This window comes from Oncorhynchus mykiss, chromosome 8 (genome assembly GCF_013265735.2).
Source record: "Oncorhynchus mykiss isolate Arlee chromosome 8, USDA_OmykA_1.1, whole genome shotgun sequence".
NCBI classification, from domain to species: domain Eukaryota; kingdom Metazoa; phylum Chordata; class Actinopteri; order Salmoniformes; family Salmonidae; genus Oncorhynchus; species Oncorhynchus mykiss.
In genome coordinates this window covers 57951635-57975158 of record NC_048572.1, presented here as the reverse complement: position 1 = coordinate 57975158, position 23524 = coordinate 57951635, and the positions used below count along the sequence as shown (strand labels likewise).

Below are 23524 nucleotides of genomic sequence, written 5' to 3'. Positions count from 1 at the left end.
TCTCGTTGGCTGGCGCTCGCTTCATATTCGTCGCCAAACTTACTGGCTCCAGGTTATCTATAAGTCTTTTCTAGGTAAAGCCCCGCCTTATCTCAGCTCACTGGTCACCATAGCAGCACACACCCGTAGCACGCGCTCCAGCAGGTATATTTCACTGGTCATCCCCAAAGCCAACTCCTCCTTTGGCCGCCTTTCTTTCCAGTTCTCTGCTGCCAATGACTGCAACGAATTGCAAAATTCAATGAAGCTGGAGTCATATCTCCCTCACTAACTTTAAGCATCAGCTGTCAGAGCAGCTTACATTTCATTGCACCTGTACACAGCCCATCTGTAAATAGCCCCCCCAACTACCTCATCCCCCTATTGTTATTTTTTGTTGCTCCTTTGCACCCCAGTATCTCTACTTGCACATTCATCTTCTGCACATCTATCACTCCAGTGTTTAATTGCTCAATTGTAATTATTTCGCCACTATGGCCTATTCATTGCCTTACCTCCCTAATCTTACTATATTTGCACACACTGTATATACATTTTTCTATTGTGTTATTAACTCTACTTTTGTTTATCCAATGTGTATCTCTGTGTTGTTTGTGTCGCACTGCTTTGCTTTATCTTGGCCAGGTCGCAGTTGTAAATGAGAACTTGTTCTCAACTGGTCTACCTGGTTAAATAAAGGTCAAATTAAAAAATTAAAAAATTAAAACCAACAGTGCAGTTCAAGAAGAAGAAAATATTTACCAAGTAGGCTGAAAAAAAAAATGAAAAAAAAAAACACAATAAGAATAACAATAACGAGTATATACAGGGGGCACCGGTACCGTGTCAGTGTGCAGGGGTACGGGCTAGTTGAGGTAATCTGTACATGTAAGAGGGGGCGAAGTGACTATGCATAGGTAATAACAAACAAACAGTAAGTAGCAGCAGTGGCCAACGGAGGGGTCAATGTACATTGTCCAGTGGCAATTTTTATGAATTGTTCAGCAGTCTAATGGCTTGGGGGTAGAAGCTGTGGAGGAGCCTTTTGGTCCTAGACTTGGCACTCCGGTACCGCTTGCCGTGCGGTAGCAGAGAAAACAGTCTATAACTTGGGTGACTGGAATCTCTGACAATTTTATGTGCTCCTGCTAATGTGTGAAATACAGTGTAGATGTTGTTAATGTTGTAAATGACTATTATAGCTGGAAACGGCTGATTTTTTATGGAATATCTACATATGCGTACAGAGGCCCATTATCAGCAACCATCACTCCTGTGTTCCAATGTCAGCTAATCCAAGTTTATAATTTTAAATGATCATTAGAAAACCCTTTTGCAATTATATTAGCAAAGCTGAAAACTGTTGTCCTGATTAAAGAAGCAATACAACTGACCTGCTTTAGACTAGTTGAGTATCTGGAGCATCAGCATTTGTGGGTTTGATTACAGGCTCAAAAATAACTTTCTTCTGAAACTCATGAGTCTATTCTTGTTCTGAGAAATGAAGGCTATTCCATGCAAGAAATTGCCAAGAAACTGACGATCTCGTACAACACGGTGTAATACTCCCTTCATAGAACAGTGCAAACTGGCTCTAACCAGAATAGAAAGAGGAGTGGGAAGCCCCGGTGCACAACTGAGCAAGAGGACAAGTGCATTAGAGTGTCTAGTTTGAGAAACAGACGCCTCACAAGTCCCCAACTGGCAGCTTCATTAAATTGTACCGGCATAACACCAGTCTCAACGCCAACAGTGAAGAGGTGGCTCGGGGATGCTGGCCTTCTAGACAGAGTTGCAAACAAAAATCCATATCTCAGACTGGCCAATAAAAATAAAAGATTAAGATGGGCAAAAGAACACAGACACTGGACAGAGGAAGAAAGAGTAAAAAAGTGTTATGGACAGACTAATCTAAGTTTGAGGTGTTCAGATCACAAAGAAGAACATTCGTGAGATGCAGAAAAAACGAAAAGTTGCTGGAGGAGTGATTGACACCATCTGTCAAGCATGGTGGAGGCTATGTGATGGTCTGGGGGTGCTTTGGTAGTGGTAAAGTGGGAGATTTGTACAGGGTAAAAGGGATCTAGAAGAAGGAAGGCTATCACTCCATTTTTCAACACAATGCCATACCCTATGTACGGTGCTTAATTGGAGCCAATTTCCCAAAGCACAGCTCCAAACTATGCAAGAACTATTTAGGGATGAATCAGTCAGCTGGTATTCTGTCTATAATGGAGTGGCCAGCACAGGCACCGGATCGCAACCCTTTTGAGCTGTTGGGGGAGCAGCTTGACCGTATGGTACGTAAGAAGTGCCCATAAAGCCAATCCAAAGTGTGGGAGGTGCTTCAGGAGGCATGGGGTGAAATCTCTTGAGATTCCCTCAACAAATGCCAAAGGTCTGCAAGGCCGTAATTGCTGCAAATGGAGGATTCTTTGACAAAAGCAAAGTAAGCGAAGCGAAGGACACAATCACTATTTCAATTAAAAATCTATATTCATAACCTTGTCAATGTCTTGACTATATTTCCTATTCATTTTGAAACTCATTTGGAAATGTGGAAAACAAGGACATACGGAAAACAAGAACATTTCTAAATGACCCCAAACCTTTGAACGTTATATAAAAGAATGATTGGATGAAACATTGAATATGGCATTAATGCTAATGGCCACTACATGGCACACGATAGTAAAAAAAAATACAATTATTCTGAGAGATAAGAAAGATCAGGCAACTTTTTAAATTCATTTTTGTTTGTATTTATCACATTTTTTAGGCACTAAACGATCTTCATATATACAGTTGATGTCGAAAGTTTATATACACTTAGGTTGGAATCATTAAAACTCGTTTTTTTAACAACTCCATACATTTCTTGTTAACAAACTATAGTTTTGGCAAGTCGGTTTTTCCAACAATTGTTTACAGACAGATTATTTCACTTATAATTCACTGTATCACAATTCCAGTGGGTCAGAAGTTTACATACACGAAGTCGACTGTGCCTTTAAACAGCTCGGAAAATTCCAGAAAATTATGTCATGGCTAGAAGCTTCTAATAGGCCAATTAACATCATTTGAGTGAAATGGAGGTGTACCTGTGGATGTATTTCAAGGCCTACCTTCAAACTCAGTGCCTCTTTGCTTGACATCATGGGAAAATCAAAAGAAATCAGCCAAGACCACAGAAAAGAAATTGGAGACCTCCACAAGTCTGGTTCATCCTTGGGCGCAATTTCCAAATGCCTAAGGGTACCACGTTCATCTGTACAAACAATAGTATGCAAGTATAAACACCATGGGACCACGCCGTGGTCATACCGCTCAGGAAGGAGACGCGTTCTGAGATGAACGTACTGTGGTATGAAAAGTGCAAATCAATCCCAGAACAACAGCAAAGGACCTTGTGAAGATGCTGGAGGAAGCAGGTACATAAGTATCTATATCCACAGTAAAACGAGTCTTATATCGACATAACCTGAAAGGCCGCTCGACAAGGAAGAAGCCACTGCTCCAAAACTGCAATAAAAAACCCAGACTATGGTTTGCAGCTGCACATGAGGACAAAGATGGTACTTTTTGGAGGAATGTCCTCCGGTCTGATGAAACAAAAATATAACTGTTTAGCAATCATGGCCATCGTTATGTTGGGAGGTAAAAGGGGGATGCTTGCAAGCCAAAGAACACCATCCCAACCGTGAAGAACGGGGGAGGCAGCATCATGTGGTGAAGGCTTTGCTGCAGGAGGGACTAGTACACTTCACAAAATAGATGGCATCATGAGGCGGGAATATTATGTGGATATATTGAAGCAACATCTCAAGACATCAGTCAGGAAGTTAAAGGTATGTATGACCCAAGTTAAACAACTCAAAGGCAATGCTACCACATACGAATTGAGTGTATGTAAACTTCTGACCCACTGGGAATGTGATGAAAGAAATAAAAGCTGAAATAAATCATTCTCTCTACTATTATTCTGACATTTCACATTCTCAAAATAAAGTGGTGATCCTAACTAACCTAATATAGGGAATTCTTCCTAGGATTAAATGTCAGGAATTGTGAAAAACTGAGTTTAAATGTATTTGGATAAGGTGTATGTAAACTTCCGACTTCAACTGTACTTCCATCAGTGGATGCCCCTCAGAGGAGGAAGAGGAGGACCATCCTCCTCAGTGAATTTCAAAAAATGTAAATTGTAAATATTTTAAAAGTTATACTTTTTAGATAAAACTATACTAAATATATTCACGTCACCAAATAATTGATTTAAACACACTGTTTTGCAAGGTCTACAGTAGCCTCAACAGCACTCTGTAGGATAGTGTAGCCGGAGTACAGCTAGCTTCCGTCCTCCTCTGGGTACATTGACTTCAATACAAAACCTAGAAAGCTCTTGGTTCTCACCCCTTCCATAGACTTGCACAGTAATTATGACAACTTCAAGAGGACGTACTCCAACTTATCAGAGCTCTTGCAGTATGAACTGACGTGTTGTCTACCCAATCAAAGGATCAGCAAATGAATCTCGTACTGAAAGTATAAGCTACAGCTAGCTAGCTATAGGCGTCACTACAGACAACAGAGGTCTTTTACCATAGTGAATCAGACAAAAATGGAGCCTACCCTTTGCCAATTGGCTTCTTTGCATATTCAAGCCTGTCTCAAAATACAACACTGCCCTTTTAAGGCTCTCCTGGAGGATGGTTGGCCACTCTTGGTAGCCTATAAAATATTGCAATAATACAGTTAGGCTACAACCAAATACTTTTTGTCTTTATAAAATAATTCCCTCCAGGGCCCGAAATTAAGGGCGTCCCATCGTCCCTGGGCCAACCAAAAATATGTCTACAGTTCCAAATAGACTCTTCTAGGACGACAGATTCCAAATTCATTCAACCACTGCACAATAATGATTTTTTAAATCAATGAGTCTGATGCAAAAGGTCAGACCATTTCACTTTAAATGTTGATTAAGTTGTATTTCTTCCTATTATAAGCTCAACAATGCGCACATGGCTGTAGGCTACATGCAAATGTTTCAAAAGGCAATCAGCGGGAAAACACATTTCTAAACAAGGCCACACACAGGCAGTTAGAAATGAAGAAAGAGAGGGGATATAAACATGCATCAACTAGCCTGGGTTAGGCCTGCTAATATGACTAGGATTATGCCTTTGACTGCTGGACAATAAAATAACGTTGATTTGAAAACCAATAAAACATGAAAAAAAAAATGCTGGTTTCAATGTCCTATTAAGTGTTGATAAAATATTTATCTTAACATTTCTATGGTCGTGTTTTGGCTAGGCTACTTTGGAACAAAGACATGCTTCATAAAATGACAGAAAACTTCCAGGTTTTAAATAATTACGTTTATGGTTAAATAGTTTCAAAATGCCGAGCGCAGCCGCGCAGATTCAAGGTGGGTAATGTGCAGTGCAAAACAGGCACTGTCCTGTTAAACAGGCACGCTCTGGTCTTGTGACCATTTGATCCGAATGAACCGTGCCTCGACGTGGTCGACAGAACCAAGTCTTTAGGCATTAATGTTGACTCTCATTACATTGTATTTGTCAGACATGACATGTGTCAGCCTGTAATTTATGTCATTAAAAGTCTCATTAAAGTTTGGCTACATTTTCTGGCGCAAACATCAACAACATACACATCAATCTCTCCTGGATCAAAGTAGAGGAGAGACTGACTGCCTCGCTACTGGCCTTTGTGAGAGGTACTGACGTGTTAATAGTGCCGAACAGCGCGTTCAATCGTTAAAACACAGCTCAGACGCTGATACATACCCCACAAGACATGCCCCCAGGGGTCTCTTCACAGTCCCCATGTCTCGAACAGACTATTAGGAAAAGCACTACTACATAGAGCCATGGCTAAATTCAACTATTCCACCTCAGGTAACAAGCAAGCTGGAAAATCAGACTGAAGAACCGCCCCAGATAAAACAACACCTCACGGTACAACACCGACTGTGAAGAGACACACACACACATACACACACATGTTTGTTTTACTATCCTAGTGGGGACCAAACAATTGATTCCCATTCAAAATACTATTTTCCCTAAACCCTAACACTAACCCTTAACATAACCCTTACCTCAATGCTGATCCCAAACCCCTAATCCGAATTCTGGTCCCCACAAAGATAACAAAAAACAAACAAACACACACTAAAACACACAATCTGCACACACCCACACATTATTCGTAGTCATGTAATGTAGCATTGTAATATTGTAATGTAATAATTGAGCAATGTAAATAATGCACAACGTTTGGACCACAGGAAGAGTAGTTGCTGCCTTGGCAACCGCTAATTGGGATCTGGTAGCCTAGTGGTTAGAGCACTGGCAACTGAAAGATCGAATCCCCGAGCTGACAAGGTTAAAATTTGTCGTTCTGCCCCTGAACAAGGCAGTTAACCCACTGTTCCTAAACTGTTCCTAAACTGTCATTGGAATTTGTTCTTAAGTGACTTGCCTAGTGAAATAGAAATTATTTCATTTTTTAAAAATAAAATACTAAATATGCAGGCACACATTAATAACCTGAAAATGTCATGGCATTAAAAGCTGGTCTACTGCCAATACACTTTGGCTAATGATCATTGTGTGACTGGGGTAACGTACAGAAACTCAAGTCCTTTTGTTCTCCCAATCTCCAATCTCTCACCATCAAATGCCAACCGCAAGAATTTTCTTCGGTCATCAACAATACCATGTATTTTCCCCTCCAAGCCGACATCGCCAAAAGGCTCTCAAGGAACTTCTCTGGGCTATGTACAAATTAGAAACCGCATATCCTGAGGCAGCATTTACTGTAGCTCGCATTTCAACGACTCAGACACGAGACGTATGTAGCAGGGACACCAGAAAATGACGGATTATAAAGGGATGATGTGTGTATTTAAAAAAAAGTAAAATATTCCTAGGTATTACTGCACTGTTGAAGCTAGAAACACAAGCATTTCACTGCACTTACGATAACATCTGCAAATCCGTGTACGCAATCAATAAACTTCACATGTGTGTTAGTATGTATCCATGGTGATGGCGGAGTGTGTAAACAACAAGTCTTCAACTCCAGGACTCATACGTTGACATGGGCTGCATCCAAAATAGCACCCTGTTCCATATATAGTGCACTATTTTTGACCAGTGCCTATAGAGCTCTCGTCAAAAGTAGTGCACGATATAGGAATAGGGTGCTATTTGGGACGTAGTTATGGCATTTAGCTGAGTGTCCAGTCCCCATGCCCCTGGCCACTGATATAGGGTAAGCTATGTTTCATCAACCTCATGGATAAGGTTAAGGTCTGGGTTAAGGTAATCTGATCATTCACACTCAATCTTTACACACACACAGTCATTCACACACACACACACACACACACACACACACACACACACACCTGTAGTATAGTCCTGGAAGCACAGTCCAGCAGAGTCTAGCCAAACCTACCAGAGTTAATGGTAAACAAGTAAACAAGCAGAGTAAGAAGAGGTGATTGGACAGTAATCACTGATGGACTCAGAGTGGATTTCCCCCTCTGTCTGACATGGTGGCTGAAACTCCTTGACCCTCCTGGAACCAGCACACACTCTCACAGATATCACACAGAGGCCTGTTCTATAAGTGTCTGGTCCATCTGCTCCAGCCTAGCTCAGCCAATAAAAGGCTTGAGATTAGTCCAGATCTGATTGGCTGGAGCACTTTAACGGTCAGGCTGGTCCTCTTGTCTACCAAAGCCCCTTTGGGTCTAATCTTGTCCGGCTCAGACTTAGACTAGACTGGGGCTAAACCCCATTCCCTCTAGTCCCAACACTCACTATCAATTAGCATATTTATGTACGGATCCTGACCGCTCCTGACCCCCCGGTCTGAGTGTGACCTGTCTGTGTGTGTGTGTGTGTGTGTGTGTGTGTGTGTGTGTGTGTGTGTGTGTGTGTGTGTGTGTGTGTGTGTGTGTGTGTGTGTGTGTGTGTGTGTAAGTACCTGACCCCTAGCCTCCTGACCTCTGACCCCTAGTTAGTGTGACCTGTCTCTGTGGGAGTTAGGTGACCTGTCTGTCTGATGTTAAAGGACAGATGATGTCAGAAGGGAGAATAAACTCAGTGGTGTCCAGAAACGAGGGAAAGACTTCGATAAATTGCTTCAATTGATGTGATTAATGATAAATAGAACGATACATGAATAACATTAATGTGCACCACACACTTATCCTTTAAACTACCACAACTAGTTTGATGTTTGTAGCCAACCAACAATTGCCCATTAAACAATCACACATAATATCAGACGTATTCATTTGAAACGTCACATTTCTCTAGTATAGGGTACGTATTGTATTAAACGATATCAGCAAAATGCCGGCAATAACTGATCGCAATGGTCGTCCATCATTTTCGGTTTATAGTCTATTATAGTCTATTATAGTCTATTAGTCTATTTAGCCCTATTACAGGGTTAAAAAAAACGTCACTAGGGGGTTACGTTGGCCTGGTCAGTCCTCCACATGTGACCAGGACATTTAGACTGGCCTGGCAGACTGGCCTGGCAGACTGGCCTGGCAGACTGGCCTGGCAGAGAGAGGTAAAGGGAGGAGGCCAGGAAGAGCGAGCTCTGTTCACTAGCCATAAACAGGAGAAAAAGATGTGAAACGGTTTCATTCCGCTCTGTGTCAACGGGATTGGGACATTCGTTTTTACGGGGTCACACTCGTGACATGTCCCCACCTGTACATGACATGACACAGTAGGCTGTTTGGGCTAACAAAACACACAACCGCCAAACAAAACACACACTCACATCTGCCTACGGGTGGGCCCGTCAAATCTTTGGCTTAGTCAGTGTGACATGAACAATGAGTCGAGAGAGAGTGAGAAAGTGCGAGAGAGAGACACAGAGAGAGAGAGAGAGAGAGAGAGAGAGAGAGAGAGAGAGAGAGTGATTGAGTGAGCAAGTGTGAGATAAAGAGAGAGAGAGATCCAAAAGCCATCTCCCTCAGTGTTTGGCGAGTGAGCAGAAGCAAGGGAACATAAACAGAGGCCACACCCTGGAGGCCTGGAGGAGTGTGGTGATCAAATAAACACTCCAGCAGAGCAGGATACCCCGCTGAGGCTGAAGCAGCAGGCTGGGGAGAGGCTCTGGCACTGAGGCAGCAGGTTGGGGAGAGGCTCTGGCACTGAGGGAGTATTTGTGTGTGTGTGCGGGGGTAGGACGCCTTCGAGATCTGAAACTGGATGAGATGATGAGAGAGGGGGTGAACATGTTCTCGTCTATTATTCTGATACAGTAGGGTCATAGATACACAACACACACGTATCTTCAAATCAGTCTGAAACACACACACACACACCAATTAGAGAGGGACCGATGTCACCATAGCAAGCACGTCTCCACTCCATCACCATGTCATAGCAGTGACTTCCTGGGATATTTAAAACACCTCGTGAGACGTCGCTCCCCCACGTGACTTTCTCCACAGCAACACACGCCAAATCTCCACACAGCACGCCAACGGGACAAGTTGAACTTAGAACCGAGGCAACTGACATCATCATCACCAACATCATCATGCCTTCTATTGTTGTTCCATAGTTGATGAAATCTATTGCTGTCGAGACATGTTGAGCACCTGACCTTGCTTCAGAATGCTCCAGACATGAGGTAAGCAGGAAGTTATGTTCATAACGACAAATGAATCCACCCGCTAATATTGTACTGAGACCTTTCTTATGTCTTCACTTGCTCATCTCACTGTATATCTTAAACTCATAGGCAAGTTCTCTGCATTTGAGGCTACTAAGCCAATGAAACTGCTCCATGAGATTCTTGACATGTTTATCAAGCTCAGACTCCATGTCCTCTGCTACTCTGTCATAGCCTCTCTTTATCAAGCTCAGACTCCATGTCCTCTGCTACTCTGTCATAGCCTCTCTTTATCAAGCTCAGACTCCATGTCCTCTGCTACTCTGTCATAGCCTCTCTTTATCAAGCTGAGTCTCCATGTCCTCTGCTACTCTGTCAAAGCCTCTCTTTATCAAGCTCAGACTCCATAACCTCTGCTACTCTGTCATAGCCTCTCTTTATCAAGCTCAGACTCCATGTCCTCTGCTACTCTGTCATAGCCTCTCTTTATCAAGCTGAGCCTCCATGTCCTCTGCTACTCTGTCATAGCCTCTCTTTATCAAGCTCAGACTCCATAACCTCTGCTACTCTGTCATAGCCTCTCTTTATCAAGCTCAGACTCCATGTCCTCTGCTACTCTGTCATAGCCTCTCTTTATCAAGCTCAGACTCCAAGTCCTCTGCTACTTTGTCATAGCCTCTCTTTATCAAGCTCAGACTCCATGTCCTCTGCTACTCTGTCATAGCCTCTCTTTATCAAGCTCAGACTCAATGTCCTCTGCTACTCTGTCATAGCCTCTCTTTATCAAGCTCAGACTCCATAACCTCTGCTACTCTGTCATAGCCTCTCTTTATCAAGCTGAGACTCCATGTCCTCTGCTACTCTGTCATAGCCTCTCTTTATCAAGCTCAGACTCCATGTCCTCTGCTACTCTGTCATAGCCTCTCTTTATCAAGCTCAGACTCCATGTCCTCTGCTACTCTGTCATAGCCTCTCTTTATCAAGCTGAGACTCCATAACCTCTGCTACTCTGTCATAGCCTCTCTTTATCAAGCTCAGACTCCATGTCCTCTGCTACTCTGTCATAGCCTCTCTTTATCAAGCTCAGACTCCATGTCCTCTGCTACTCTGTCATAGCCTCTTTCAGACAGGTACATGTTCATGTCTTTATTGTCAATGTACCTCTTCAGGGTCCTTCAGTCTGTTTTTTTCTCCCTTGCTGCTGCTTCCCTTCTCTCACTTCCTTGGCTGCTCTTCCAAGAACCTCAAGGGTGGCTAGACTCCTACGTGTTTTACTAGACTATCTTGAGTTCATATGCATGACACATTGCAAAAATACTCTGCATAGTATGCCATTGGTTCAACTTACCCCAAGGCAAACATTTTGACTATATTAGCCCACACAGCTACAAGGATGTCCTTTCATGCTAGGTTGAGGACCTCATATTGAAGCTTATAGAGACCCTAAATTATGTATCAAAGTAATACTTTGTTTTAGATTCAAGGATCATGAAACCTATAACAATACATTCATTTGAGTTGGTGAAAATCTGTTTTTAGGACCAAACTTGCTAATCACTTTTTCCACGTGATTTCTTCCATCAGACTCCATGAAATGATGAACTCTTCCTAAATATTTGGTCACATGATACATTTTGTGTATGGTTTCCTAGAAACAAGCGGTGGCTCAACTAACCCTTTGGCTCAACTTGACCCACTCTCACGTACTTACATATATCATGCACACGTATTTCCATGAAGGAGTCCAACAAACCACTGGTATCCGAACAACAATCATATAAAACAAAACTGGCCAGCATAATGCCTATGCACACAGTACATTGTCTTATAAAACAAATTGCATGGTACACAAATTCCTGCAGCACCAAAAACATTCAGAACCGCTCGCCAGTAGACTTTGCGGGATAGCACTGGAGGTTTACAGAGACAAATCTGTCCGTTTAGGAAATTTCAAATGACATTGCAATTACCAGTCACCCCAATCGGAGAGGACAAGGCTGGGGGGGCTGGACCGGAGCTGGCCTTGCTTGGCCCAGTAAAAGCCCCTCTGGCAGCCGAACTAGCCCCTCAGGCAGACTTGCCAACCATCCATCCATCTACTGCTGCCCTCAGAGAAAGCCAAGCAGGCAGAAAGTGGCACAGTAGACAGACTTCCGCTCATAAACTACTGCAGCCCAGAGGCTCAGAGGCCCAGAGGGTACCAGTGGGTCAGAGGGTACCAGAGGTCACATAACTTTCAGAAATCTGCATTTTCAAACTGCAGACCATAAAAAAACCTGCCTTATAAACCATTTTACCTGCATTTTATATTGAAGTTCAACCATGGTATTTTGCTTCAATAGAATGATAAGGGGTGTGATACTATAGTTTACTTAACACAAAATACATTAGTGCAACCAACACATTTGCCGGAAAATAGTTCTCATCAGATGACAACCGAAGTGCAATGCTATTTGGCTAGCAGCCACACATAGCTAAGTAAATTAGCTTTCGGTGAAAAAGCAAGGTAATTTTTGCAAAAAACTATGCATGGCCTTCATATTTCTCATGTTTAGGGCCTCTCGAGTTGTCTAAGGCGCTTGAGACGTCACTACAGACCCGGGATTAATCCCAGGCTGTGTCACAGCCGGCCGTGACCGGGAGACCCATTAGGCAGCGCACAATTGGCCCAGCATCGTCCAGGCTATGGGAGGGTTTGGCCGGCCGGGATGGCCTTGGCCCATCGCGCTCTTCTGACTCCTTTGTGGCATGCCAGATGCCTGCAAGCTGACTCTAAACGCCAGTTGTACGGTGTTTCCTCTGACACATTGTTGTGGCTTCGGGGTTAAGTGAGCAGTATGTCAAGAAAAGGTGCTGCTTGGCAGGGTCATTTTGGAGGACGCTCTCAACCTTCGCCTCTCCCGAGTCTGTATGGGAGTTACAGCGATGGGACAAGACTGTAACTACCAATTGGATATCACGAAATTGGGGAGAAAAAGGGGTAGCCATCTACATTTCCTAATGTTTTTCTTGAAGTTAATCTTGCATTTTAACTTGCTACCGAAGAAAAACCACACAGGAGGAAAGTACCAGAGAAAAGTAGCCTTCACAGATCAGTCAGAGTGCTTTCTGGTGATCCAATGACAAGGGCAAAGATATTTAATCCAAGTGGAGAAGTGCAACTGAAGCACATAATTTGTCCTTTTACATTCATGATTTGGAGTGAACCTTGACTGAAGCCGAGCAGAATTAACAAAAATAAGTATTTTAGATCTGCGTTTATAAAACGCAGCAATATTTTTTTCCTGCATTTTATCTTTCCTTTTCTGCGTGAAAAAAGCAGAGTCCTCCATTAACTGCCTCTGCTATACCTTCCCTAGTCTCCAGGCTCCCACTGCCTCTCCACAATACATATAACTGCCAACATTACCTACCCACCACCCATTCCACTCTCTACCCTCCCTAGTCTACCTCTCCACAACCCAGCTACTGCCAAAACCACTGAGGGGAAAAGAAGAAAGCTGTGCCATCTGGACCAATCAAAAACAAGCCAGAGCAAGAGTCAGGAACTAGAGCTGGAGCCAGCAACAGTGGCCCAAGAGGATTGGAAGAAAAACATTTGAATGAATTCCTCAACAAATATATATATATTTTTACAAATAACTATCAAAACAAATAAAACTGTTTAGTTTTCAACTGTTTATGCTGGTGGAAAATATAGACAAGTTCAACTGTATGTCAGCAAAGAGATTCGTTTACAGGCCTCATCCAAGTACTATGAAGTAGCTTTCTCTGTTCCATTTCCTTTCTTGTGGTTTAGGGAGGTGACGTTTTGTCCAAATTGGTTTACAAACGGAAAGAGATCCTCTATCTCTAACCTGGTTAAAACCCCGTACCTGTCCCACTATCACTCCATTCCCTAAAAGGCCTTCCCATCCCATCCCACTTTCCCCCCTCTCCTTACCCTGGAAGGCAGTGGCGTGGCCGGAGATGAGGTACTTCAGCTCGAAGCTGTAGGAGCGGACATTCTGGAGGGTCTCTCGTCTCACCGCCTCCTGGTAGCTCTCCTCCATCTTGCGGGTGCAGCAGGACGGGCCCTGGTGCTTACACACCAACAGGTCCACATCTGATGGGACAGAGGGGGAGAGAGGACAGGGTTAGGTCTATATTTGATTGATTTTATTTCTGTGTCATACACTGCATAGCCCTTATGGGGCTTATAAGACGCTATTTGTGCACAAAATACAAAAAACAAAATGACATTTAACGAATTATAACAAAGTACAGCTATCGATTACCTTGTCACATTAGAATACAAAAACAATACAAATATCCTTCTCCCCCCAGGCTTTAAAAAAATTAATTGAGCCATATCGAAAGCCTTTCTGAAAATAAATTCTAGCCTTTGTTCATCATGCAGCCAGAACACTTCAGGGTGAGCATTTTTACTGCAGTGGGCTAAATCAGGGTCCAAAATATAAATAATATTCCGCCCATGAGGCCACCATAGGGCCATTTGTTCATTTGACTGCAGGAAAGTTTTTACAAAACAGAACATGTCTCACATCACCATATAGAGCAGTGTTTCCCAACTCTGGTCTTACACCTATTCTACTTGTCAACCAATCATCAAGCCCTTGACAAGTTGAATCAGGTGTTTTTGTCCGGGGCTACAACAACAACGGTGTGCAGTCGGGGGGGGTGGGGGGGGGGGGTGTACTGGAGTACTGGACTCTATGGTGAAGTGAACGCTCGGCTCCCCTCACCACTGTGCTCTCTCTCTGTCACGGCCTCCCGCCAACTCGGGCACATTCATTATTTCATTATGGGTGCTGTGAGGCAGATCCTACTTGGTTTCTCAAGGAGAGGATGTGCAGTCTTGCTCTACCAGTGTCCATTCAAATAGAACAGGTTAAGCCTAATTCAGAGGCACATTTTTGGGCTTTGTTGCTACAGCAATTATTGACTGGATATGGTGTATCATATGGCAACTTCATCCATTGGACCACCAAGACCTGAAACAAAAGTACACTTTAAGTACTTCAACCTGCCTTGTCTTCTGCTGATCTCATGCCCTTACAACTAACTACCACAAGGTCCCTATTTACAGACAGTAATATACTGTATAGATAGAGTGCATTCAGAAAGTATTCAGACCCCTTGACTTTTTCCACATTTTGTTACATTACAGCCTTATTCTAAAATGGATTCAATTGGGTTTTTTTTCCCCACATCAATCTACACCCCATCATGACAAAGCAAAAACAGTTTTTTAGAAATGTCTAAAAAAGTAATGAAAAAACAAAAAATGGAAATATCACATTTACATAATTATTCAGAACCTTTACTCAGTACTTTGTTGAAGCACCTTTAGCAGCGATTATAGCCTTGAGTCTTCTTGGGTATGACGCTACAAGTTTGGCACACCTGTATTTTGGGAGTTTCTCTAATTTTTCTCTGCAGATCCTCTCAAGCTATGTCAGGTTGGATGGAGAGCATCGCCGCACAGCTATTTCCAGGTCTCTCCAGAGATGTCTGATTGGATTCAATTCCGGGCTCTGGCATGGCAACTCAATGAAATTCAGTGACTTGTCCCGAAGCCACTCCTACGTTGTTTTGGCTGTATGCTTAGTGTTGTTGTCCTATTGGAAGGTGACTTAAACTATACATTCATGTACATAATACCTAAATGGCCCGACCAAGCAGTGCTCCCGCACCTTGGCTTACTATGCTATCTGCATTGTGTCCCACCACCCGCCAACCCCTCTTTTTACGCTGCTGCTACTCTCTGTTCATCATATATGCATAGTCACTTTAACAATACCTACATGTACATACTACCTCAATAAGGCTGACTAACAGGTGTCTGTATAAAGCCTTGCTACTCTTTTTTCAAATGTCTTTTTAATGTTGTTTTATTTATTTTACTTACCTACACACACACACACACACACACACAGAAGCACACATACCTTTTTTTTAAGCACCATTGGTTAGAGCCTGTAAGTAAGCATTTCACTGTAAGGTTTACACCTGTTGTATTCAGCGCACGTGACAAATAAACTTTGATTTGATTTGAACCTTTGCCCCAGTCTGATGTCCTGAGCGCTCTGTAGCAGGTTTTAATCAAGGATCTCTCTGTACTTTGCTCCGTTAATCTTTCCCTCAAACCTGACTAGTCTCCCAGTCTCTGCCACTGAAAAACATCCCCACAGCATGGTGCTGCCACCACCATGCATCACCGTAAGGACAGTGCCAGGTTTCCTCCAGATCTGACGCAGGCCAAAGAGTTCAATCTTGGTTTCATCAGAACAGAGAATCTTGTTTCTCATGGTCTGAGAGTCCTTTAGGTGCCTTTTGGCAACCTTCAAGCATGCTGTCATGTGCCTTTTACTGAGGAGTGGCTTCCTCATAGCCACTCTACCATAAAGGCCCGATTGGTGGAGTTCTGCAGAGATAGTTGTCCTTCTGGAAGGTTCTCCCATCTTGTCAGAGTGACCATCACGTTCTTGGTCACCTCCCCCGAAATCTCAGTTTGGCTGGGCAGACAGCTCTGAGAAGAGTCTTGATGGTTCCATCTTCTTCCATTTAAGAATGAGGGAGGCCATTGTACTCTTGGGGATCTTCAAATCTGTGCCTCGAGACAATCCTGTCTCGGAACTCTATGGAAAATTCCTTCGACCTCCTGGCTTGATTTTTGCTCTGACATGCACTGTCAACTGTGGGACCTTGTATAGACAGGTGTGTGCCTTTCCAAATCATGTCCAATCAATTGAATTTACAACAGGTGGACTCCAATCAAGTTGTAGAAACAGCTCAAGGATGATCAATGGAAACAGGATGCACCTGAGCTCAATTTAGAATCTCGTAGAAAAGGGTCTGAATACTTATGCAAAAGGTATTTCTGTTTTTTATTTTTAATACATTTGCAAAAAGTTCTAAAAACCTGTTTTCGCTTTGTCATTATGGCGTATTGATGACGAGAGGAAATGATTTCATCAATTTTAGAAGGCTGTAACGTAAACAAAATTTGGAGAAAGGAAAGTGGTCTGAATACTTTCCGAATGTACTGTACAACCTGAGCATAGAAAAAGAGGAGAGAAAATGAGAGAAAGTATATAAGATTATGTAGAATTTCATACATGCTGAGCTTACCACTAAAAACACAAGCTCTGCTTGGAGTATAAATAGTACTGGTGAATGTGTTAGATCATATAGCCTATGCAAGCACACGCAGACACACACACACACACACACACACAATGTGAGTCACGTTGGGACTTTTACATCACTCTATAAACTGGACTCACACTAGACATGATATCTTGGCCCATAATAAACCACATAAAGAGTAATCTAATACGATCTAATATGAACCTGAGTGAGGCTCAATCAGGCACCATGACATCAACACAGTTCCCACATCAGTCAGTCCACCCTGTCATGACATGCTGCCTGACACCCTCCTCTACCACTCTCATACTGTCAGTTCCATATATAAACACGGCCATGACATCACCGAGGATGTCCACAGTTAGCAGAACGTGTAATATTGAAACTCTCCCCCTCTGCCGTTCCCCTCTTCGCTGCCCCCCACCCCCTCGTCCCACTTGCTGTCCCCCACCACCCTCGTCCCCTCCAGCCAAGTGCTCATAAGGCTGTGCCCTGATACGATAACTCATTTTGGGGGTTGGTTGAAGAGGTGAGGGGAGTGGGGGGCAGGTGGTGTGGGCCTATACATCAGGCCTAAAGCTTCCCTAGTCCAAATCCACTCCTGAAACACAATAGGGTTGCACTTGTCTCATTCCCTCTCTCGTTCATTTGTTTGACATGTCCCTAGCGCCACATGGCTGTCACTTAATTACCCAGAGGGAGAGAGAGTCCACTGAGCCCCCATCTTTTCCAATCACCTAGGAATGGAGTCACGACTGGACCGACCTCCACACGTCTTTCCCTCTATCTGTCTGACTGTCTCCCTCCTTTTTCTTCTGTCCCAGAACACCCTTCCTTCTTATGTCTGGTTCTTTTTTCCCACCTGTTCTCTGTCTCAGACTGCCCCTCTGCCTTCATCTGTTTTCTCCGTCTGTCTCCAGGCCCTTGTTCTGGGATCCAAGCCCTGTTTATATGTGTTGCTGACCCTCTATCCTAGACCTCTCGCACTCTGTTCCTGACCCCATCTCTCCTTCTGTCTCTTTCCCAGAACCCTTCACCATGCTCTTCTCTCTATGCCCCTGACCCTTTCGCTCCTGGCTGGCTCACCACTCTGTTTATCTCCAATATGAAACTAATATCCAGGCCACAGACTCACAGTGGAATCCAGCTTGGCCTCCCAGTCCTTCATGTCTAGCGACGGGGGAGAAAGAGATACCCATAAAGACTTTGGCAGCCACAGCCACCAACAGCCGCTATCAGGACAGGTCGACGGTGTCCGGAATATTCCAGAACATTGATTATAACCAAGGTCTTATCTATGTTGTCCATACGGTGGGTAGATTGCTGTTATGGACTTCATTGAACGCTGATGAGAAGAACCAGTATGTTGTGGGGTGAAGTAACGAACAGATTGTTGCAAGTCCTTTAATATTGGACAGGTCTTGCAATTCGCAAAGAGGCCAACGTCAAAGGGAGCTGAACAATAGCAAGTGATTCACAGCCTACTGAAGTGACCTTTGCTAATCCTCCCTTTGTGTAAACGTAATATCTGAGACACACTGTAGTACGAACAAAAGCTTGAAAGCACTGCAATCTCTAGGATGTTGAATCTAAGATATAGTCAGTTACTATGATACATTTCCTCTCAACAAAATATTTTCCTTTCAACAAAAGCATGGTACATTTTTTTTACAGGTAACAGCCATTGTAGCTCATGGTCTCGATGTGGCTTACGTCCCTTATAGTGCAAAACTCCTGGCCCTTATACAACAATGCTTTAGTCTCTTGCAGGGTATCCCTACAGTCCCTTAGCACTAATGTAATTTGATACAGACCCAAAAGAGTTGGGTGGGGCAAGGACCAACTCCACAGGTCCTGGTGGTAAATTAGCGATTAGTGTGTGCGCCACTCCGCTCCACTCCGAGCGCCACTCCGCTCGTTCTGCCTGGCCAGACATTCACACACAGCTCAGAGTGCCGAGTCAGAATGTCAACCTAGCCCTTTAATTCCCTAATTGGCCTCAGGTGACAAATACCTCCGGACTAATTGGGCGTATTAAGCCACTGCTCATTCACGAAGTCTCAACTTGTTGGTCATAATTACTTCCGCCACGTCTCAGTGCCCTTGGGTACCCTGTGGGTAAAAATGGGAGAAAGTCTTGATGGTAGAGAAGCGCCCTTGGTTTTGCAGTCAGACTTCCTTAAAATACATCACAGGCACAATTTGCTTGCATCACACATCTAGTCAATAAGGCGTGGACATTTTGTTTTGAGTGGAAATGTTGTTTTGATTTGGATAGGTTACTGGCGGGGAGGGCGGCGAATTCCTGACGCTGCCGTTTGGATATGTTTTCCAATGAGCAGGAATAACTTTGTGGGAAAACAGGTCATTAATGCAGGAGTTTAGTCCTCTACATATTGCTGCCTCTCTCTCTCTCTACTAGACTCTTCCACCTCAGGAAGCGCTGTCCTTTTGAAGTCGTCCCATCCAGTGAACCTGCAGGATATTTACACTGTATTGATTTGCTGTGCTTGGGCGGGACCGTGGTTAAAGAAAACACGGCTCAAAAGGGGCTTTGCCGCATACCTGCATTTTTGGACGGCCCTGAATCGCGCCTGGAATGTCAGGCTTTTCCAGGCATTCGAGCTGGCAGTGCCCACAGTGACTGGCGCAGGGGTCCAGAGCCAGGGCCAGGGGGCCGGGCAGGCTTGGATGTGGTTCAGACGGGTTGGGGCCAAGGGGCACCTGGGGCTTGGTAGACTGTTGGGTTGTTGGATGTGGGGGCGCTAGAGGTCTAGTGGATTATTGGATTTGGGGGCAAAGAGGTTGAGGGCAGGGTTATGGGCCACTGGGGCAGTTGGATGTGGGTTAGAGGATTGAGAAGGAGGGGGAGGAGCAGAGGGGCTCAAGTAGAGGGGCCACTTGAGGCTTAGTGGACTGGTGGAATTGTGGATGTGGGGATAGAGGGTTTGAGGACAGAGTCGGAGGGAACTAGGGAATGTTGGATGTGGGTCAAAGGAGTTGAGGGTTGAGGGGCAATAGGGGATAGGGGACTGGGTTGTTGGATGTGGAGGCTGAGAGGTTTGCGAAGAGGGTGCTTTAAAACAGTTAGAGGGTTTAGCTTCAGCCACAGGCCTTGCCTATCTAAAGCACTCTGACTGTCTGCCCAAACAGCTGTTTGACTGACCATGGCCTCATGAAAAAGTACTACTGAATTACTACTCATCACTACACAAGATCTACACAAAACCTACTGGTTTTACTACTTGATTGCTACTGAGATGTGTAGTTAACCAGTAGTGATTTATGTCTTTTTTTTTAAGTAGTAATGAGTGATAAATTGGGACGTTTCACTACTGGTGAACAAATCACTACATTAGTCTCCCTTAATGACTAGTGTGTAACTACTGAGCTTTTGGCTATCTACTACTTAAAACCTACACATACGTACACAATTCCTACATGTTCACTATTGAATTACTATTTAATGCCAACATGTTACTGCTGTATGCCTACTCAATTACTACTGCGTCTGTGTAGTCTGTGTAGTGTTATGTCACTACTGATCACTACTGAATTGCTCCTGATCATTTTAATTTCCTACATAATTACTATTTCCACAGAATTACTATTGAAACTCACATATTTACTACGGTTTGCCTCTTCATAATCACTATTGGCATCTTCTTGTTTCACTACTGTGTCACAACTAGACTATTGCACATGTTAATTCCTAAAGTTTCTAACTGTAGTTATATCATCAAACAATAAATAATATGTTTATACAAACTGTGAGGGAAAAATCTCGTTAAACTTATTTAAGCTTGTGAAAATCGGAAAAGTGGCTGTTGCTGTGGGGGTGTTGTCACGTGAAAAGGTCTAGGCCAGCTGTCACAAGCTACAATCTTATCCATATGTAGCTTCCCATTTTCGAAGAAACAAGAACAAGATGTTCTTTAGAAAATGAGAACTGAGAATTGGGTTTGATCTCATACTATTAGCTGAATACAATGTCAGTTTCACGTGTGCTCCCTCTCCGGCCTCCAGGTCACCAGGCTGCACATTATGACGCACACCCGTCACCATAGTTACACGCACCTGCGCGTCATCAGACTCACCTGGACTCCATCACTTCCCTGATTACGTTGTTCGTGTTTCTTGTTTTGTATTTAGTTGTGTTTATTTATTGAAACACTCACTCCCTGAACTTGCTTCCCGACTCTCAGCGCACTCGTTACAGTCAGAAAAGGCCACCTGGTCATAACCCTAATCTTCTTTTGACACACACACATAGCAACCATTACACACTGCTTGAGAGATGTGAGGCTATGGTAAGCTATAATCACGTGTTATATCGTTCCATTAGGATACTTGGCTATATAAGCTGAGACCCAACGCCATTCGTTGGGCCCTTAACACTCCATCTGATTTATTAACCTCTCCATTATTGCAATTGTTATTAAATAAAGATGATTGTTTGAAGAAATGACAGTCTCTTTCACTCACATTTTTATTATTAAAATAATTACATATTAAATGACATATTTGTACTTTTTTGTTAATCCCTTTGAGGACTTGTCTTCATTCAGCTTTGACTTAATTAACTATCTTCAGATCCTCTTTTTTTGTTTCAGCCACATTTCTCCACCTTTTAACCTTTTAGAAAATAAAGACAAGCACAAGAGACAACCAATTATAAGCCATTGTCAATCATCTGCTAACAGGAATCGCGTAAGACAGCACAGAAAAAAACTCCCGTCTTATGTCGAGGGCCTCCTTGGCAACAGGTGAAAAGAGGTAAGTAGAATGGGTAAGTATACTAATATGAACATACTGTACATTTGCATACAAACACACAAGACCGCTAGCATGACGAGAACAGAGGTTACATACTTACATTTCAATGGGGCTAGCTCCTAAACACAATACCATTTTGGCTAGCAACCTTTTTGATGTGGTAAAAAGTTATATATTTTTTATTTTTTTTTATTCAACCTTCACTTAACCAGGTATGCTAGTTGAGAAGAAGTTCTCATTTACAACTGCGACCTGGCCAAGATAAAGCAAAGCAGTGCGACATACAACAACACAGAGTTACACATGGAATAAACAAACATACAGTCAATAACACAATAGAAAAAGTCTATATACAGTGTGTGCAAATGAGGTAAGATAAGGGGTGCGATAGTGGTGAAATAATTACAATTTAGCAATTAAACACTGGAGTAACAGATGTGCAGAAGATGAATGTGCAAGTAGAGATACTGGGGTGTAAAGGATTTTTTTTTTTTTTTTTAAATAACAGTATGGGGATGAGGTAGTTGTATGGGCTATTTACAGATGGGCTATGTACAGGTGCAGTAATATGTGAGCAGCTCTGACAGCTGGTGCTTAAAGTTAGTGAAGGAGATATGAGTCTCCAGCTTCAGTGATTTTTGCAATTCATTCCAGTCATTGCAGCAGAGAACTGGAAGTAAAGGCGACCAAAGGGGGAATTGGCTTTTGGGGTGACCAGTGAAATATACCTGCTGGAGCGCGTGCTATGGGTGGGTGCTGCTATGGTGACCAGTGAGCTGAGATAAAGCGGGGCTTTACCTAGAAAAGATTTATAGATCATCTGGAGCCAGTAGGTTTGGCGGCGAATATGAAGCGAGGGCCAGCCAACGAGAGCATACAGGTCACAGCGGTGGGTAGTATATGTGGCTTTGGTGACAAAATGGATGGCACTGTGATAGACTGCATCCAATTTGCTGAGTAGAGTGTTGGAGGCTATTTTGTAAATGACATCGCCGAAGTCAAGGATTGGCAGGATAGTCCGTTTTACAAGGGTATGTTTGGCAGCATGAGTGAAGGAGGCTTTGTTGCGAAATAGGAAGCCGATTCTAGATTTAATTTTGGATTGGAGGTGCTTAATGTGAGTCTGGAAGGAGAGTTTACAGTCTAACCAGACACCTAGGTATTTGTAGTTGTCCACATATTCTAAGTCAGAACCGTCCAGAGTAGTGATGCTGGACAGGCGGGCAGGTGCGGGCAGCAATCGGTTGAAGAGCATGCATTTAGTTTTACTTGCATTTAAGAGCAGTTGGAGGTCACGGAAGGAGAGATGTATGGCATTGAAGCTTGTCTGGAGGTTAGATAACACAGTGTCCAAAGAAGGGCCAGAAGTATACAGAATGGTGTCGTCTGCGTAGAGGTGGATCAGAGAATCACCAGCATCAAGAGCGACATCATTGATGTATACAGAGAAAAGAGTCGGCCCGAGAATTGAACCCTGTGGCACCCCCATAGAGACTGCCAGAGGTTCGGACAACAGGCCCTCCGATTTGACACACTGAACTCTGTCTGAGAAGTAGTTGGTGAACCAGGCGAGGCAGTCATTTGAGAAACCAAGGCTGTTGAGTCTGCCGATAAGAATGTGGTGATTGACAGAGTCGAAAGCCTTAGCCAGGTCGATGAATAAAGCTGCACAGTATTGTCTCTTATTGATGGCTGTTATGATATCGTTTAGGACCTTGAGCGTGGCTGAGGTGCACCCATGACCAGCTCGGAAACCAGATTGCATAGCGGAGAAGGTACGGTGGGATTCGAAATGGTCTGGGATCTGTTTGATAACTTGGCTTACGAAGATCTTAGAAAGGCAGGGTAGGATAGATATAGGTCTGTAGCAGTTTGGGTCTAGAGTGTCTCCCCCTTTGAAGAGGGGGATGACCGCGACAGCTTTCCAATCTTTGGGGAT

At 43.5% G+C, this 23524-nt stretch overlaps 1 protein-coding gene across 3 annotated transcripts in view; it reads right to left on the bottom strand.

The window, feature by feature from the left end:
- Window positions 1-23524, bottom strand: part of LOC110530231 (glypican-5) — a 203884-nt gene that overhangs the window by 161020 nt on the left and 19340 nt on the right. For all 3 annotated transcript variants that reach the window (XM_036985801.1, XM_036985798.1, XM_036985799.1), the window contains exon 2: window positions 13601-13762. In XM_036985801.1, coding sequence (XP_036841696.1) covers window positions 13601-13762 — 162 coding nt within the window. The remainder of the gene's footprint in view (window positions 1-13600; window positions 13763-23524) is intronic.